This window comes from Herpailurus yagouaroundi, unplaced genomic scaffold (assembly GCF_014898765.1).
Source record: "Herpailurus yagouaroundi ecotype Mexico unplaced genomic scaffold, PumYag 186, whole genome shotgun sequence".
In the NCBI taxonomy this organism is placed as follows: Eukaryota; Metazoa; Chordata; class Mammalia; order Carnivora; family Felidae; genus Herpailurus; species Herpailurus yagouaroundi.
Window position 1 is genome coordinate 11614224 of NW_024412417.1, and position 19875 is coordinate 11634098.

At 37.3% G+C, this 19875-nt stretch overlaps 1 protein-coding gene and 1 pseudogene across 12 annotated transcripts in view; one reads left to right on the forward strand and one right to left on the reverse strand.

The window, feature by feature from the left end:
- RGS22 (regulator of G protein signaling 22) overlaps positions 1 to 19875 on the reverse strand; it is a 180795-nt gene that overhangs the window by 103567 nt on the left and 57353 nt on the right. For 11 of the 12 annotated variants that reach the window (XM_040494102.1, XM_040494103.1, XM_040494101.1 and 8 more), the window contains 3 exons: positions 11698 to 11872; positions 9552 to 9685; positions 1703 to 1817 (listed from right to left, as the gene is read on the reverse strand). In XM_040494102.1, the coding sequence (XP_040350036.1) occupies positions 1703 to 1817; positions 9552 to 9685; positions 11698 to 11872 (424 nt within the window). The remainder of the gene's footprint in view (positions 1 to 1702; positions 1818 to 9551; positions 9686 to 11697; positions 11873 to 19875) is intronic. The other variant, XM_040494104.1, reaches the window with a different exon arrangement.
- Positions 1916 to 2760, forward strand: LOC121043178 (cytochrome b5 type B-like; annotated as a pseudogene).

A 19875-nucleotide genomic window follows, 5' to 3' on the forward strand; every position in this document is an offset into this window, starting at 1 on the left:
ATAATAGCTACAAGAAAGTTATAAAAAGAACCATCTTCAAGGTTTCTCAGTGCTGCTCATTAACTGTCCTCAGGGGGTCCCCTCTTTGGACAGTCTCACCCTGTACAGGTCAAGGCCTTCAGAGAGTCAATGGCAATATAAGTTCTCATAAAACTTTGTTATTTTGGGGCCTCTCTGCCAACAATGCTGGCAACCCTAATACCATTCTTGAAACACAGAAAGCTGGCTACTTCCCCAAGCACAAGAGTGACTACATAACAAAAGGATATCTACTGTTCACAGGAACTCTTTGGTATTTGCTGTGTGGAACTCAGACTTCTTTGTAATCTTGAGATAACTGTGGCATGAACAATTTAAGGCATTGTTATAGTGTCTCTCTATCTCTATCCCTCTGCTAAACAAATTCTAAAGTGAGAATTTAATGTTTTTATGATGTTTAACTATTGGTATTCCAAAAATTTTTTAAAATCATTATTTTGGTGGGAAAAAAAATCTTAGTTGGAAGAAAAAGAGCACTGTTTGCTTAGAATAAAATAAAAAGATACGCAAAATTATATCTAAGTGTTCAGACTCTATTGGGACTACCAAGGTTTCTACCTAAAGTATAGTCCTTAGGGAATGTAAACTTGTCACCTCCAACTGATATAGTAAATCCACATTATCAAGGTAGACACACACTGGAAATAGAATTTCATAAAAAGTCTAAGTTCCCAAGAGAACATTAAAATTATTTTTTATCAAATGTTAACAATTTAATAAAAATAATAGTCTTATTGTGTGTCTAAACCAGAACACAGCTGTTTTTGAAAATAGTAACCAACGGGAGTATATAGCAACATGGTACTATAAAAGGAAACACAGAGGAAATTTCTGTATAAAAATCCTTCTCAGGGGGATACCTGGGTGGCTCAGTCAGTTGGTGTCTGACTTCGGCTCAGGTCATGATCTCATGGCTTGTGGGTTTGAGCCTCCCATTGGGCTCTGTACTGACAGCCTGGAGCCTGGAGCCTGCTTCGAATTCTGTGTCTCTGTCCCTCTCTGCCCCCTTCCCCACTCGTGCTGTCTCTCGCTCTCTCAAAAATAAATTTAACAAACATTAAAAAAATCATTTCAGGGGCGCCTGGGTGGCGCAGTCGGTTAAGCGTCCGACTTCAGCCAGGTCACGATCTCGCGGTCCGTGAGTTCGAGCCCCGCGTCAGGCTCTGGGCTGATGGCTCGGAGCCTGGAGCCTGTTTCCGATTCTGTGTCTCCCTCTCTCTCTGCCCCTCCCCCGTTCATGCTCTGTCTCTCTCTGTCCCAAAAATAAATAAACGTTGAAAAAAAAATTTAAAAAATTAATAAATAAATAAATAAATCATTTCAGAAGGAGAAAATAAAATGCGTTGTTTAGTAAAGAAAAAATACTACGGTAAATCAATAAAAATTCTCTGAAGTAGGGCACCGGGGTGGCTCAGTCAGTGAGGCATCCCACTCTTGATTTCAGCTCAGGTCATGATTTCATGGTTCATGAAATCAAGCCATGCATCAGGCTCTGTGCTGACAGCATGGAGCCTACTTGGGATTCTCTCTCCCTCTTCTCTCTCTCTGCCCCTCCCAGCTTGCACACACGTGCATTCTCTCTCTGAAAATAAACAAATAAACATTTAAAAAAATTCTCTAAAGTCAGTTAAATGAAGAATCAAATTAATCTCAAAATACTTACCAAAGATTCTTCTGTATAAGTGTATCTTCTATCCAGCTGGGGCTTCAGACATTCAGAAATATCAGTAAAAGATGTTAAGCGAATAACTCTGGTGCTTTCTGATCTGTGCCTCAACCTAAATTATAAGAATGAGAACTAATTGATCAACATATTTTGAGTACCCTTGGTATACATGGCATCAATTCTTAGGAGTGACAGAAACCCAGATAGTGGTGGAGAAGAGGTGTCTTAGGCCCAATTGCAACTGTGGAAGCAAGCAGCAAAAATGGAAAAAGGCAAGGGGTCAAGACCTCTATCAGCTGTATTACTGACTGGAGGAGGCAGTGAAGCACAACTCCATGAAGGAGATATGGCTGGTGATCCACAGGAGAGTCTATGATATCACCCATTTCCTTAACAAGCATCCTGGGGGAGAAGAGGTTCTACAGGAACAAGCTGGTGCAGACACAAGTAAAAGCTTTGAAGACGTAGGCCACTCCTCTGATGCCACAGAAATGCTCAAGTAGTACTATATTGGTGATGTGCATCCAAGTGATCTTAAACCTGAAAGTGGTAACAAGGACCCTTCAAAAGATACCTGTGCAAAAGTTGCTGGTCATATTGGATTTTGCCCATCTTAGGCGCTATTGTCTTAGGTTTCCTGTATTGTTACTACATGTCGGAAAAGAAATCCTCCTGGAAGTCAGAAAGCATATCCACTGGGACTGTGAGCTAGAGGCTTGTTTGGAGGCTGACTGGTGCCCTCTCCTAGAATCCTGCCAGTTATGTGCATCCCCCTTGGAGCCCAGATGTCTGGCCAGACATCCATCCCAGACCTGGGGCCAGTGTCCTTCATCTCCCAGAGCCTTACTCCCAAAGCACCCATTCATTGTTCTGTGTCTCTGCCAGTGGCTCCTCTTTCTGCTGCCATTCACCATTGCATTTCCATACTTTGTGTTACAATTACAATCCATATGTCCTAGTGACATTGTCCTTTGGTAAAAATGACTGCCTTCCAATACTTGAAATGCATATCAGATATTCTTAACAGGGCAACACACTCCGGTTTTGAAGCTTTTCTTTTTCCATTGAAGTGTATTACACATACACATATATATGTATTTGAATACATATGTACATATATATTTGAATATAATATTTGAATTTATTTATACGCATAATATTTGAATTTATTTATACGACTTACAAATGCATCTGGACACTGTGAGAGAATAGGGAGAAAAACAGTGCAAGTATCAGGTACAGCCTTTAAGAGATGGTTGAAAAAATGAAATCTAGTCCTACAGAAAGATGACTCTCAATAACGTAACTGTTGGTTGAATGAATTCAAGAATATATTATAGATGCCAAATGATGGGAATGGATAATAAATACTATGGAATGTAAGAACAAGAAGTTTCTTTGAGCTGTATTAGTAATGAAAGAAATGATATTTTCCCTGAAAAACTGGGTAGGAGATGAATTCTGTGTGTGCCTGTGTGTGTGTGCATGTATATGTGTGTGCGTGTGTGTGTGTGTGTGTGTGTGTGTTTAGAAAGGTTCTTTAGATGGGGAGAATAGTGAGCAAAAATGAAAGTAGGTAGGGAAAGCCTTGTTTAAAAGGCAGCAAGTAAAAAATAAAATAAAATAAAATTAAAATAAAATAAAATAAAATAAAATGAGGCAGCAAGTGAACTAATTTATTTAGGGTAAGAGGACACTAACAGTTAAGTGAATACTATATAACACATACCAAACACTGTGCTAAATACAATTCACATTATCATATTTAATCCTCCCAACAGGTGGGATTCATAAGGATTTATATGTGGTAGTGTGGGGTGAGATAATGGAAGATTTTGGAGCTAGACTAATGACTTCAGACATTATCTTGTTATATTTTCTTATCCAGCTCCCTCTCCATAATGCACTGCAATTATTCTAAACCCTATTTTCCAGCTCCATAAAATGCCCATTCCACTTCACCAATATATCTGCATTCCAATCTGCCAGCAGATTACTTTGCAGCTTCTTCTCAGACAAAATGTAGGTAAAATATGCTTCAGTTTCTCAGGGAAAAGGTAGGTACAACGTGCTTCAGTTTCCACTCCCCAATGAAGGAGACACTGTTTGACTGGCTAACTCAACACCCATTCCCAGTGACATAGCTTTATAACTAGCACCACTGACATACTGATAAAGCTAAATATTCACTTTCTAAGACCATCTTGCAGAGAAGGATTGTCATGTGATATCGTTATGACTAGTGAGATACAAAATGAAGTCTGCTGGGGAGTTTCTAAGAAAGCTTGCTTTTCTGACCAAAGGGAAAAGATGAATGAAAATTGCCCTTCTTCCTTTATGATTGGAAAGCTTGATGTCTGGAGCTATAACATCAATGAACATGAAAGAATGGCAAAGAACATTACAAAAATTCAGGCCCTAATACTTCTGATCCAGGGAAGCAATGCTGGCAGTTACCTACCCTCAGATTTCTTATTCTGTCAGAAAAATAAGCCCAATTTGTCTATGCCATAGTCAGTCAAGTTTTCTGTAATTTGCAGCTGAAAAGACTTAAATTATTTACCAACAAATACATCCACCTATACTTAGCCTTATTTCCTTCCATCCTGTCTCAGGAAAAAGTGTCCTATCTCCTGTTGAAGGTTAATCCCATGGCCTTTGTTCTTGAACTCTTCTTTCCATTCTCCATTGAAAATATAAACCTTTAGGGTGCCTGGGTGGCTCAGTCAGTTAAGCATCCAACTCTTGAATCCAGCTCAAGTCATGATCTCACAATTCGTGAGATTGAGCTCCACGTCAGGCTCCATGCTGATAGCATGGAGCCTGCTTGGGATTCTGGCTCTCTCCCTCTCTCTCTGCCCCTCCCCAGCTCACACACATATGCATGCACTGTTTCTCTCAAAATAAATAAACTTAAAAAAAAAGAAAATACAGATCTTCTTCTTTCTCAACAATCTTTAACTTCTTCCTTTTCACTAGATACTACTCTAAGCATATTAACAAGCTCAAGTCTCTGCCACCTTAAAATACCTTTTCCCTGTACAGAAAATCATCAAATCACAAAAGAAGAGAGCAAGAAAAAAAGGAAAAAAGGAATTACAAAATAGCCAGAAAGCAATTAATAAAATGACAATGAGTCCATACCTATCAATAATTATTTTACATGGAAATGGACTAAACTCTCTAATTAAAAGGCACAGAGTAGCCTGGATGCTCTCATACATCTGAAAGGAGTATAAATTGTTACAACTCCTATTAAATACAATTTGGAAATATCTTAAAAAATTTTTAAATCACATGAATTTGGATTTAGAAATTCTTCTTTTAGGAAATTATCCTGTAGACATATGCATTAACATGAAATATAGCAAATGTACAATATCCATTGCAACATTGTTTTTAATAACGACAAATACTGGAAATAATGTCCATGTCCCTTAATAGAGTACAAATACAACAATACTTGGCATAAAATGAAAGATAACCAGGGGCGCCTGGGTGGCGCAGTCGGTTAAGCGTCCGACTTCAGCCAGGTCACGATCTCGCGGTCCGTGAGTTCGAGCCCCACGTCAGGCTCTGGGCTGATGGTTCGGAGCCTGGAGCCTGTTTCCGATTCTGTGTCTCCCTCTCTCTCTGCCCCTCCCCCATTCATGCTCTGTCTCTCTCTGTCCCAAAAATAAATAAAAAAACGTTGAAAAAAAATTTTAAATAAAAAAAATGAAAGATAACCAGACATAAGGAGAGATAAGATTATAAGAACAAGAAACGACAGAAAACACAGATTACAGTATATCTATTACTGTAGTACATTTACTGCTATGAAACACTTTAGATAAATTCAGTAAAAACAAAGATACATAGGGGCGCCTGGGTAGCTCAGTTGGTTAAGTGTCTGACTCTTGACTTCAGCTCAGGTCGTGATCTTATGGTTCATGAGATCAAGTCCCATGTCAGGTTCTGCACTGACAGAGCAGGGCCTGCTTGGGATTCTCTCTCTCCCTCTCTCTCAAAACAAATAAATAAATATTTTTTAAATATTAAGAAAAATACAAAGGTATGCAATAAGTGTATAGCATGATACTATTTTTGAACCATGTATATATTTCCAATTTTGAAAATAAAATAATTTAATTTTAATAAATGACACACACACAAAACTCTCTAGATGTTCTTCACTGCATGGGAAATCAACTCCAAATTCCCTAATGTGACACAGAAAAATGTCACTATCTGAACCTCCATTATTGTTTTAGTTTTTATCTTGCCTTTTTACTGTAATACACTATATCTAGCCAAAACTTAAACATAAAAACAATGCATAGTTCTCAAAATTCAACTTTTCTCTCAGTTCATACCTGTATGTCTTTTCACTTGTTTTATCACTTGAAAAATTAAGATAATGTCTTCTTCATGGGGATGAATTCATGGGAACTAATATAATGCAAGAAAAGTATCTACAACCAAAACTTATTAACTGCTATTTTTGGAATTAGCAGACAAGGTGATTTAGACCAACTCTCCCTTTGAAGACCAACTAGATAAACTGAAAAAAAAAATACAAAAATTAATCTGCTAGGAAAAAAATTGAGTGCTAACAATGTAGCTAAGAATTTAGGGGCCAACAGAAATAAACCCACAATTATATGGTCAATTAATCTTCAACAAAAGAGACAGAATATGCAATGGGAAAAAGACATTCTCTTCAACAAATGGTGCTGAGAAAACTGGACAGCTACATGCAAAAGAATGAAGCTGGACCACATTTTCACACCACACACAAAGATAAACTCGAAATGGATTAAGGACCTAAATGTGAGACCTAAAATCATAAACCCCTACAAGAAAACACCAGCAATAATTTCATGGACACCAACCATAATCACGTTTCTAGATATGTCTCCTGAGGCAAGGAAAACAAAAGTAAACAGAAACCATTGGGACTTGATTGAAGTAAGTGCTGTGCTTCTTCACAGCAAAGGAAACAACCAAAAAAAAAAAAAAAAAAAACTAAAAGACAACCTACAGAATGGGAGAAGATACTTACAAATGACATATCCAATAAAGGGTTAGGAACAAAAATATATAAAGAATTTACACAATGCAACACCAAAGAACAAATAATCCAATTTAAAATTGGGCAGAAGACATGAACAAACATTTCTCCAAAGACGGCATACGGATGGCCAACAAACACATGAAAAGATGTTCAACATCACTCATCATCAAAGAAATGCAAATCAAAACTACAATGAGATATCACCTCACACCGGTCAGAATGGCTAAAATCAAAACCACAAGAAACAAGTGTTGGTGAGGATGTGGAGAAAAAGGAACCCTCTTGCACTGTTGGTGGCAATGCGAACTGGGATAGCCACTCTGGGAAACAGTATGGACGTTCCTCAAAAAGTTAAAAATAGAACTACCCTACAATCTACTAATTGCACAATTGGGTATTTACCCAATACAAAAACACTAATTCATGTATGTATATTGTACATGTATGCATATTGTACAATTATGGAGGCAGCCGAACTGTCCATCAATAGGTGAATGGATGAAGACGATGTGGTATGATTTTATATATGTGTATACACACACACATACACAAACACACACATACACACACACACAATGGAATATTATTCAGCCATAAAAAAAGAAATTTTGCCATTTGCAACAACTTGGAAAGAGCTAGAGAATATAATGTTAAGTGAAATAAGCCAGTCAGAGAAAGAGAAATACCATTTGATTTCACTCATATGTGGAATTTAGGAAACCAAAAAAAAATGAGCAAAGGAAAAAAGAGACAGAGGGAGGCAGACCAAGAAAGAGACTCTTAATCATAAAGAACAAACTGATGGTTACCAGAGGGGAGGTAGATGGGGAGATGGGCAAAATAGGTGATGGGGATTAAGAATCATTTGTGATGAACACAGGGTGTTGTATGGAAGTGCTGAATCCCTACATTATACACCTGAAACTAATATTACACTGTGTTAAGTATACTGAAATTAGAATAAAAAACTTTTAAAAAGGTAACATAATGGACAACATAAAAGAAGTGGTATATATATATACAAGGGAATATTATTCACCATAAAAAAATTATGAAATATTGCCATTTGCAACAACATGGATGGATCTAGAGAGTGTAATGCTAAGCAAAATAAGCCAGTCAGAGAAAGACAAATACCATGATTTCCCTCATAGGTGGAATTTAAGAAACAAAACAAATGAGCAAAGGGGAAAAAAAGAGAGAAACTAAAATAACAGACCCTTAACTGTACAGAACAGACAGATGATTGTGAAGGTAGATGGGAGGGCGGGGGAAAAGAGTGAAATAGGGAAGGGGATTAAGAGCACACTTACCTTGATGAGCACGGAGTAATACATGGAACTATTTAATCAACTATAAACCTTATGATTTAATCAACTATAAGCTAATATAGCATTGAAACTAATATAACACTATATATTAACTACACTAGAATTAAAATTAATGATGATGATGATAATAATAATACATTTAAAAAGGAATAAATTGAAAAAAGGAGTTTTGGAGCCAAAACTCATTGAGGAAAAAAAATTCCCAGGGGTGAGGTTTCTGAGAAGACGTCAGAGCAGGAAGCACCAGGAACCTACTTCCCCACCTAGACAATAATTGAACTGGCAGAATCTAATGTAACTATTTCGGAGCTCTGGAATCTACTTAAGGCTTTCAATTTCCAGGGGAAGGCTTGGACAGTAAACCGTGGTTAATTTTGGTCAGTTAGAGCTCCTAGCACAGCAGCATTTACCCTTCCCCCATCCCCAGCCCTGTGGCAGACAGCTGAGCAAGTGTTCCTGGAGCATTCCGCACGCAGCTGCAAGAGTCAGGGTGAGCAGAAAGGACCATGTCTACCAAATATCAGACATGTGTGTTCTGATCTCTGATCGCTGCTGCAGATCACAGATGTGCAAGAGGCAGGTGGCCATTGTTGTAGCACCCAGTCCTCCTCAGGCTGAAGTGACTTCCAGGGAATTTAAAGAGACATTGCCCTTCCCCACCCTCAACCCCACCTCCATTTTTCTCTTTTCCTCCTTTTAGAAGTCAGGTATTAAAGATTAGGGTACTCAAATGCAACTGTATATGCAGGGAAAAGTTAGAAAGTAACCACACATGGCCCGGAAAATGCACATACTAGGAAAGACCTAAGAAGACCCTAAGTTTTACCTCAGGCTGATCCTAGGCACAGTCTACAAAAATAAAAAAAAAATTAAAATAAATTTAAAATGGTGAGTTTTATGTTATGTGAGTTTTATCTCAAAGGGAAAGAATGAAAGTGAAGTAATAAATTAGTAAACAAAAAATGATTCCCCAACAGATCCCACACCAAAGTTAACATCAAAGGGTATTTATTTAGGTTGAAGGAAAATAATCCCACTTGAAAAAAAGAACAACGAAAAGAGTAAATATGTGGGCAAAGCTAAATGAATAAATATACTGTGTTAAATAATGACAATATTCTTGAGAGTCGTATGACTTCAAGTCAAGACTCAAATTTGAGAAATACGAAACTATTGAAAAAGACCAAATGAGAGCTGGAGGGCAATCTTCTCAGAAGTCTTTTGCTTGTACAGCTCATGACAGGCTAGAGATGAGATGCACCATCCATTTCAAATTACTCATCTCAGGAGTTGTGCTCCTAATTTAGACTATGCCTGACTCTAATACCTATCACTGAAATACAAGGAACTCATGTAAAAACTATCTATGTATTCAGTTTTCTATTTCAATTTAATTGTCAACTCTTCCAAAGTCTTACCATTGCAGAATAACACTTGGCACGTGAAAAGCCGCACCTACCCTTTCTCAATCGCATCGTCCTTCGAAGAAATCAGATACAAAGACTTGCTCTTCCAAGGTTTTTGAACTGCCGTTTTTGCTCTAGGTGGTTTCTTGGGAGATTTAGGATGTTGTAATAAATTGGATTCTTCTTTCTAACAAGCGGTAAAATAATAAACCAGTGAAAAATGAGCCAATATGAAGGGGAAACAAAGCATAGCTCTGTACATATACCTTGAGTTTGTTTTCATCACTAGAGGATCTCCTCTCTCGCTCTACTGTGCTTCCCACTAGAATAAAAATGTACTCCTTCCTAAACTCCCACTTTTCTACAACCAACATGCTGAATCCCTGACAACTTCTTTAGAGTATAAGAAAGGCCAAAGGCTGGTATACCCCTACTCATATCATTGTGAAAGAAAACTCTTTCCTAGAGGGAGAACCTCACAAAACCTTTTCTTTATTCTATAATCGAATAGGTTTTCAACTATCTGGGGGGTGGAGATGGGAGGATGAGGAATGGAGGTAGGAAAGGAAGCAAGGATATCACTGGTCCATACTAAAGACCTATATCTTAACAAAACTATTTCCTTCCATTTTTGGACATTTTATTTTTGTTCCCATTCTTAAATGTTATTTATGGTAAAAGGTCAACTATTTGGTAAAAGCTACATGTATGAATCAAAAAAGTACAAACACTTAAAAGTCCAACTTTGATCTGAGTACGGGAGGCATACATAAACGTAACATTATATAAAATTTAAGAGTAAGGATTATGAAATTATGACACACATGGAAAAATGTGAGGAAGATGTTAGAAGAAATAATCAGAATACAGAAGTATAAGTGCATTAAAATTAAGATTCACAACAAGACCAAGAGAAAATAAGTAACAGTTGCTAGAAGGAGGTGAAATCAGGAGTGATTTGTCTCTTCAGTTTCCAAATTTCCAGTAGTTTTGTTATTTGAAAAACAAACGCCAACTTTTCTTATATGTCAACCTCTAACAGAATATAATATATGTTCCTGGAGAGCAAGGAATATATTTGCGATGTTTTATTACCCAGAACACACAATAAAATCTTATATACACTCTAGGTCCCTAACAACTACTAATATTTTCTTAAGAATTCCATAAATAAAATTAATTACTTAAGTATGTTTTACACATAACTTCCTAGGTATCAGGGCTCACATCTGTTTCAGTAATTCAGAACACAGCACGACATTAAGCGACACTCAATAAATGAGTGGTACCATAGGGGGCTGAGCTTATTAAAAGAATCATACAAAGCGGTCAAATTCCTAAAAACAGAATGTAGAATGGTGGTTACCAGAGGCTGTAGGAGGAGGAGACGGGGAGTTGTTTAATGGGAATGTAGCTTCAAATCTGCAGGATAAAAAAGTTCTGGAGATCTGTTTCACGACAATACAAATATACCCACCATTGAAGTGTATACTTGAAAATGGTTAAGATGATAAATTTCATGTGTTTTTCACCACAATGAAATAAGCTTTCTTTAACGTTTATTTATTTTTGAGACAGAGAGAGACAGAGCATGAACGGGGGAGGGTCAGAGAGAGAGGGAGACACAGAATCTGAAACAGGCTGCAGGCTCTGAGCGGTCAGCACAGAGCCCGATGTGGGGCTCGAACTCACGGACCGTGAGATCGTGACCTGAGCCGAAGTCAGACGCTCAACAGACTGAGCCACCCAGGCACTCCGAAATAAGCTTTCTTTAAAAAAAAAAAAATAAGTGTATTATGTAGAGAACATTTTTGCTTGGTGTGTTCAAAGAACAACAGAGAGGCCAGTGTGATTGGAGTGGACTAAGTTAGAGAAGAGTGGTAGGAAATGAGGTCAGGAAGTTAGCAGGGGGAGGGATAGCTGTGTAAAGACCTTGGATTTTCCTCTGAGTCAGAGAGGAAGCCACTAGAAAATCTGGAGCAGGTGAGTGACCTGATCATGTATTTTAAAGGATCACTTTGGCTGACTGGTGGGGAACAAACTATAGGTTTTCTTAATTCATAACTGTTGCAGCATGTACGTTAACAACAACCCCCCAAAAAACTTATGATGAAACTTAAGTATTAGTGTACAAAACCCAAGCGTGGATATTGTACCATACACTTGATAAGGAGATCAAAGTATCAATGTCCACCCTACCTGCATATCAGATACCTGTGGAATGCACGATTTAGGTCTTAATGGCAAGAGGGCTGCCATTTGTGGAAAAGGGTCAACATCCTTCCTTGGTTTCTCTTGACGGAGATGCCAGAGTTTCAGTTCAGCACTAGCATGTTTTGCTGGGGATGAATGACTAACACAGAATCTTGGCGCCCTAGTCAAAGGAAAAACAAATTTAAGATTAAGCTAGACAGTAAGTCTCCAAAATGGAAAGCCTACAAAATCTATAATACCAGTGCTCACAATTATCAGTATTACCACACCCTTTTTCTAAAAATTTCCACTTCTGTTTCTGATGCCTGGCCTTAAAAATATACTTCTCTATGATATACCAACTGCCTGAAATCACACTCACTCATATAAAGAGGCAATATACATTAGGAAAAAATAATAAAATTACATTCAAATTACTGTCCGCTTGATCAGAAAAAGAAGTCTCATATCTATTTGATGAAGGAATTTTTTTAAAAAGCTAATTTATTTTTAAATAAAATTTTAAAAATAGTTTCTAGTAAAATGAACATAAAATGCACCTGTGATCATTTTAAGGCAGTTTAGTATTTATCTATACCAAATAAAAACTAGTAGATGAAATTCACATTTTAAAATATACAAACATTTTTAAATGTTTACCTGTACTACTAAAGTGAATTGTGATTCATGTGATCTATTTTCAAGCCTTAAATCTTAAGGTAAGAATTAGTTTAACAACAATTTATATAAATGACAGACTAACACTACTTCCAGAAACCCAGGAAAAAGAATGTTTGGCACAATGTCAAGGCCATACTTAATTGGATGGATATCCTGGTATTTAGTCTGTGGGCTCTTTATTGGCTAGAGGGTTAACTCCAGCTGTCAGGCCTGATGCTAATTGCTACTTGGACCAGGTTTTCCCCCCTGATGCCACAGCCCAAAGACTAATTCCCACTCCATATTTCAGGTCGTGGTATAAAATTGCTTCCCTCTAAAATAGAAAGAAAGTAGATATTCCCCTGATGTGAACACAGGTTGGGAGTGGAAGAGAATCCAAAGTTCAAATTCATTTAAATTCAGAAAGCGTACTGTATAAATCTGAGTGGGCATCCTAACTATATTTCAGAACCCTTACTTGCAGACTTGGAAATATCCAAAATTACCTCTTATTCTCATATCAACCAGTAAGTGGGAATATCTACAAGATCCTTATCCAATAAAACATACATGTACTAACTGGGAAATCTAGGTGTTTCAATTTTGTGATTTCCATCATTATATTCATATGGACTGTGTCTCTGCTGCCCCTACCATTTTTAATATTCCACTCTTATTCCATTCATAGAATTAATTTTTATTAGCCACTATGTAAATTCACCAAATATTGTGGAATAAGCGTCACAGTCAATCCTAAACTGGTGTTGTATTATTTTTCATGCTTCCATCATATGAGTTCTCATTTACACTGATTGCACACATCTTAATTCTCAATCTCTAGAAGGTGGGAGAAGGCATCTGTCACATAATACTATCAAACATCAAAGGAACTGTATCCAATATGATGTGTGCATATGTATGTATAGATGTTTACATGTGTGTGTGTGCATAAGCGTGTGTATATCTCCCAATAGAAAAATGGGCAAATGAGATAAAAAAGCAAATCACGACAATTGAAATCCAAATGACTAACAAGCACTGAAAAGGTTATCAGCCTCACTAGCACTCGAGGAAATGCCAGTTACAACCACAGGACACCAATGACACACCAAGACATAGGCAAAAATTTTGAAGTCTGACAATACTAAATGCTACCATGGATTTACAGCAATGGGTACTTTCATATTCTGTCAGTGAAAGAATAAATGGGCACAGCTGCTGTAGAAAAATGGTTATGTGTACAAGAATACACATTTCAGCATTGCTTTTGTGAAAAGTAAGAAACAACCGAAATGTTAAAGAAATACCAATATACAATGAAAATTATTAAAATTCTTTTTTTTTTAATTTTTTTTAACGTTTATTTATTTTTGAGACAGAGACAGAGCATGAATGGGGGAGGGTCAGAGAGAGAGGGAGACACAGAATCTGAAACAGGCTCCAGGCTCCGAGCTGTCAGCACAGAGCCCGACGCGGGGCTCGAACTCACAGACCGCGAGATCATGACCTGAGCTGAAGTCGGACGCCCAACCGACTGAGCCACCCAGGAGCCCCTAAAATTCTTAATTACAGACAAATCTCCCATCTAATGTTGATAGAAGACACAAAAGAATGCATACAACATGATTCCATTTACATAAAGTTGTAGAACAGGCAGAAAAAGTATACATTTTGGGATTTATTTGCATACATCATTGCTAAAACTATAAAGAAAAGAAAGAGGGTGACAATCACAAAAGTCAGGATAGTGGTTGCCTCTGAGGAGGAGTGAGGATATTGTAATCAATAAGGGATCTTCAGTGATCTTGGCAATGTTTTATTTTACAGCCCATGTAGTGGTTACCTAAGTATTTGCTTCATAATATTCATCAAATGGTTTATGTTTTAGTTTGAAATTTAAATACACATGAGTTAGCTAGATCAAGAAAAAGATAAGAGGATTCTGGGAAAATGGCAATGTGGCCCAATTCATTTTTCTACCTCTCAGAATCCCTCCATACAAACAGGACAACTAGATAGCAAAACTGAAAACTCATGGACAACATTTATAACAGAATGTTAAGGTATCCCCACAAACACCAAGATACAAGTAGGTGGGACAGACTACTGTCAGCCACAAGACATGCATGGTGTTGGCACGAAGGTAGAAGGAAGTGTCTGACAGACCTGACAATGGAAGAGCACCAAAACAGCTGGAAAAGCAAAGCAGGTCCATGTGAGGGCTCTAGCCCTCTCTAATACTGAGTACACACAAAATTGAATCACATTGCTATTTACCAACAATGAACTGGAAAGCTATATTTAAAAAATATAAGCTACGATACATGCAACAATTTGAATGCATTATGCTTCAATGGCATTTTGCTGTCAACAGAGGTCAGTCGCAGGTTGCATACTGTATGATTTCATTTATGTGACATTCTCAAAATGACAAAAGTGGTGACAAGTAACAGACCAGTGGTTGCCAGGGGTCAGGAGTGGAGAAGGAGTGTAACAAGGTTAGTGTGAGAGTTTGGGGGGTGACAGAAGTGTTTGCATCTCGGTGGGCCTGGGTGGCTCAGTCGGTTAGGCATCTGACTTTGGCTCAGGTCATGATCTCACAGCTCGTGAGTTTCAGCCCCGCATCGGGCTCTGTGCTGACAGCTCAGAGCCTGGAGCCTGCTTCAGATTCTGTGTCTCCCTTTCTCTCTGCCCCTCCCCCGCCTGTGCTCTGTCTCTCTCTGTCTCTCAAAAATGAATAAGTGTGAAAAAAAATTAAAAAAAAAGAAGTGTTTGCATCTTGATTGCCATGGTGGTTACATGAAGCTCTACAACTTGACTTGCCTATATGTTAATGTAGAACATAGAAAAGAAGGAAAGAGGAAGGATAGCCTTTTCAATAAGTGAAGATGCACAACTGGATATCTGTAAGTAAAAGCAAAAATCTCTCAAAAAACAAAAACCAAAGCAACCAAAACTTGACCTAAACCTAACACCTTATACACAAATTAACTCTAAGTGGAGCACAGACTTAAATGTAATACATAAAATCAGAAAGGTTTTAGAAAACAACATAAAAGAAAATCTTTAGGATCTAGAACTAGGCAAAGAATTCTTCAGTTTGAAACCAAAGCATGATCCATAAAAGGAGGAGCTGAAAAATTGACCTCATCAAAATTTTAAAATTTTGCTCTGTGAAAGACCCCCCCCTTTTTTTTTCTTTCAGATAGTTATATTTATTCTGAATAGTAGGTGCAGGCAGCAACATTTTACATAGGAACATTGTGTTGGTTGAATAAATGTGGCCCAAGACCTCTTTGCCTCTACCCTGATGAAATGTTTGGACTGAAATTTACCTGAAGCCCTTGATAGAGAGTGCCCCCATAGTTCACCCTCCCAGGGGCAATCCCACATGTGATGAACTTCAGAATTTCTCTTGCAAGGTCTTTCCTTACTTGTCTTCATGAGCATCTGTTGCTTGGTTTGTCCTGTTTTTTTCTTCAGTTAATTATGGTCTTCATAACTGAGTATGGTAACTTGAGTTTGTGAAAATTGCATTTTCCATTTGTACCTCCAATTCCAGTCCATCACCACAGGGTTCACTCTGTTCTCTTCTATTTGTAACTCTCTTCCACATCGATGAGAATTCTGGTTCTCATTATCTATATAATTTTTACTATTTTGCTTAGTCTAGATTTTTTTAATACAAGGATATAACTCAAGAACAGCCAGATAGAAAAGATGTATACAATAAGGTGTGTGGTAAGGAGTATAGAGCTTCCATGCCTTCTAAGCATACCACTCTCCCCAAATCTCCATGTGTTCACCAACCAGGAAGCTCTCAAAGGCCCTTTGAAGAAGTCTTTGGAAAGCTTGTCTCTGAAAAGACAAGCTAAAGGCTGGGAGAAAATATTTGCAAAGTACATGTCTAATGATTAGTATCTACAATATAAAAATAACTTTAAAACTCAACAATAAGAAAACAATTAGCAAATAGACAAAAGACATGAACAGATATTTTACTGAAGAGGATATGCAAATGGCAAACAAGCACTTGAAAAGACGTTCAGCGTCATTTCTCATTAGAGAATGGCAAAGTAAAAACACAACAACATATCACTGTACACCTATTAGAATGTGCACATATTAGAATTTTCTGTTAATAACAGAAAATTGTGACAACACCAAACAATGGCAAGGATGCACAGAAACTGGATCCTTTTTACATTGCTGGTGGGAATGTAAAAATGGCACACCAACTTTGGAAAATAGTTTGGCAGTTTCTTTTAAAACTAAAAATAGAGGGGTGCCTGGGTGGCGCAGTCGGTTAAGCGTCCGACTTCAGCCAGGTCACGATCTCGCGGTCTGTGAGTTCGAGCCCCGCGTCGGGCTCTGGGCTGATGGCTCAGAGCCTGGAGCCTGCTTCCGATTCTGTGTCTCCCTCTCTCTCTGCCCCTCCCCCGTTCATGCTCTGTCTCTCTCTGTCCCAAAAATAAATAAACGTTGAAAAAAAAAATTTAAAAAAAAACACTAAAAATAGACTTACCATGTGACCCGGTAATCTCACTCTTAGACATTTATCCCAGAGAAATGAAGATTTATGTTCATTCAGAATCCTGTACATGAAGGCTCATAGCAACTTGATTAGTAACAGTGAAAGAGGGGAAACACCCCTAGTGACCTTCAGTGGGTGAATGGATGTGTAACATCCATACAACAGAGTGCTACTTAACAATGCAAAAAAAAATTACTGACACACACAGCCACTTGGATGGATCTCAAGGGAATCATGTTGAATGAAAAAAGGTAACCCCAAAGATTACAAATTGCATTATTTCATTAAATAATACATTGGTGGTTTCCAGGAGTTAGGGATGGGAAGAGAAGGAGGTGGGCATAGTTGCAAGAGGGAAGTACAAGGGAAGTTTGTGGTAACTGTTCTGTGTCTTGACTGTGGTGGCAAATTCATGAATCTCTAACGTGATAAAATTGAATAGAACTAACTATACACAAACACACAAATAAGTGCATGCGTAACTGGTAAAATATGAAAAAGACCGGTGAATGATGTCAATTTCCTCGTTGTGATATTGGATTAAGTTATGCAAAATGTTACCATTAGGGGAAACTGGGTAAAAGCTACACAGAATCCTCTCTATTACTTCTTACAACCGCATATGAATATATAATGATTTCAAAATAAAAAGTTAAATTAAAAAAACATTTCTACTGTATAGTAATATTTTATTAAGTTGGATGGTGTGTACATAAGCACCCACTATAATTTATACCTTTCTGTATGCCTTAAATATATTTTTTTAATTAATTAATTAATTAAGCTTTCTTTTTAAGTTTTTATTTAAATTCCAGGTAGTTAACATACAGTTTAACATTAGTTTCAGGTGTACAATATAGTAATTCAGCACTTCCACACAGCACCGGTGTCCATTACAAGTGCACTCCCTTAATCTCTATCACCTATTTCACCCATCTCCCCCCACCCCCACTTCCCCTCTGGTAATCATCCGTTTGTTCTGTATGGTTAAGAGTCTGTTTCATGGTTGGCCTCCCTCTAGTTTTTTCACCTTTGCTTGTTTGTTTTGTTTCCTAAATGCCACATAGGAGTAAAATCATAAAGTATTTGTCTTTCTCTGACTTATTTCACTTAGCATAATATTCCCAAGCACCATCCGTGTCATTGCAGAGGATAAGATTTTATTCTTTTTTATGGATGAGTAATATTCCATTGTATATCTATACCACCTCTTCTTTATCCATTTTCAGTTGATGGACACTTGGGTCATTTCCATAATTTGGCTATTGTAGATAGTGCTGCAATAAACATTGGGGTGCACAGATCCCTTAGAACTAGTACTTTTATATCCTTTGGGTAAATACTTAGTAGTGCAATTGCTGGATCCTAGGGTAGTTGTATTTTTAAATTTTTTGAGGAACCTCCATACTGTTTTCCAGAGTGGCTGCACCAGTTTGCAATCCCATCAACAGTGGAAAAAGATTCCTTTTTCTCCAGATCTTTGTCAATACTTGCTGTTTCTTGCATTTTTTATTTAGCCATTCCGACAGGTGTGAGGTAATATTTCATTGTAGTTTTGATTTGCATTTCTCTGATGATGAGTGACATTAAGCATTTTTTTCATGTGTCTCTTGGCCATCTGTATGTCTTCTTTGGAAAAATGTCTATTCATGTCTTTTACCCATTTTTTATTGGATTATTCATTGTTGGGGTGTTGAGTTTTATAAGGTCTTTATATATTTTTTGGATATGAACCCTTTATCAGATATGTCATTTGTAAATATCTTCTCTCATTCTGTAGGATGCCTCTTACTTTTTTTGTTTCTTTTGCTGTGCATATGCTTTTTATTTTTATGAAGTTCCAATCATTTATTTTTGTTTGTGTTTCTCTTGTCTCAGGAGACATATTTAGAAGGAAGTTGCTATAGCTGATGTCAAAGAGGTCCCTGCCTATGTTCTCCTCTAGGATTTTTATGGTTTCTTGTCTCACATTTAGGCCTTTCATCCATTTTGAATTTATTTTTGTGTATAGTGTAAGAAAATGGTCCAGTTTCATTCTTTTGCATGTTGCTGTCCAGTTTTCCCAACACCATTTATAGTAGAGACTTGTCTTTTTTTCCATTGCATATTCTTCCCTGCTTTGCTGAAGATTAATTGACCATATAATTGTGGGTTCATTTCTGGGTTTTCCATTCTGTTCTGTTGATCTATGTGTCTACTTTTATGCCAGTATCATACTGTTGATCACTATAGCTTTGCAATATAACTTAAAGTCTGGAAATTGATGCCTCCAGCTTTTGTTTTTCAAGGTTGCTTTGGCAACCTTGGTCTTTGGTGGTTCCATACAAATTTTGGAATTATTTGTTGTAGCTCTATGAAAAATGGTGGTAGTATTTTGACAGGGATTGCATTAAATGTGTCGATCGCTTTGGGTAGTATAGACATTTTAACAATATTTGTTCTTCCAATCCAAATTTAGCATGGAATGTCTTTCCATTTCTTTGTGTCATCTTCAATTTCTTTCATCAGAGTTTTATACTTTTCAGAGTACAGATCTTTTACCTCTATGGTTAGGTTCATCCCTAGGTATCTTATTGTTTTTGGTGTGATTATAAATGAGATAAATTCCTTGACTTCTTTTTCTGCTGCTTCATTATCGGTGTACAGGTAGGCAACAGATTTATATGCCTTGATTTTATATCCTGTGAATTTACTGAATTTGCATATCCATTCTAGCAGTTTTTTTGGTATAGTCTTTCAAGTTTTCTACATAGAGTATCATGTCATCTGCAAACAGTGTCTTTCTTGCTGACTTAGATATCTTTTTAAAACCTCATCTTGTTGTCTGATTGCTGAGGCTAGGACTTCTGGTACTGTGTTAAATAACAGTGGTGAGCGTAGACATATTTAAGTTAAGAAAGAAAGAAAGAAAGGAAAGAAAGGAAAGAAAGGAAAGGAAGGAAGGAAGGAAGGAAGGAAGGAAGGAAGGAAGGAAGGAAGGAAGGAAGGAA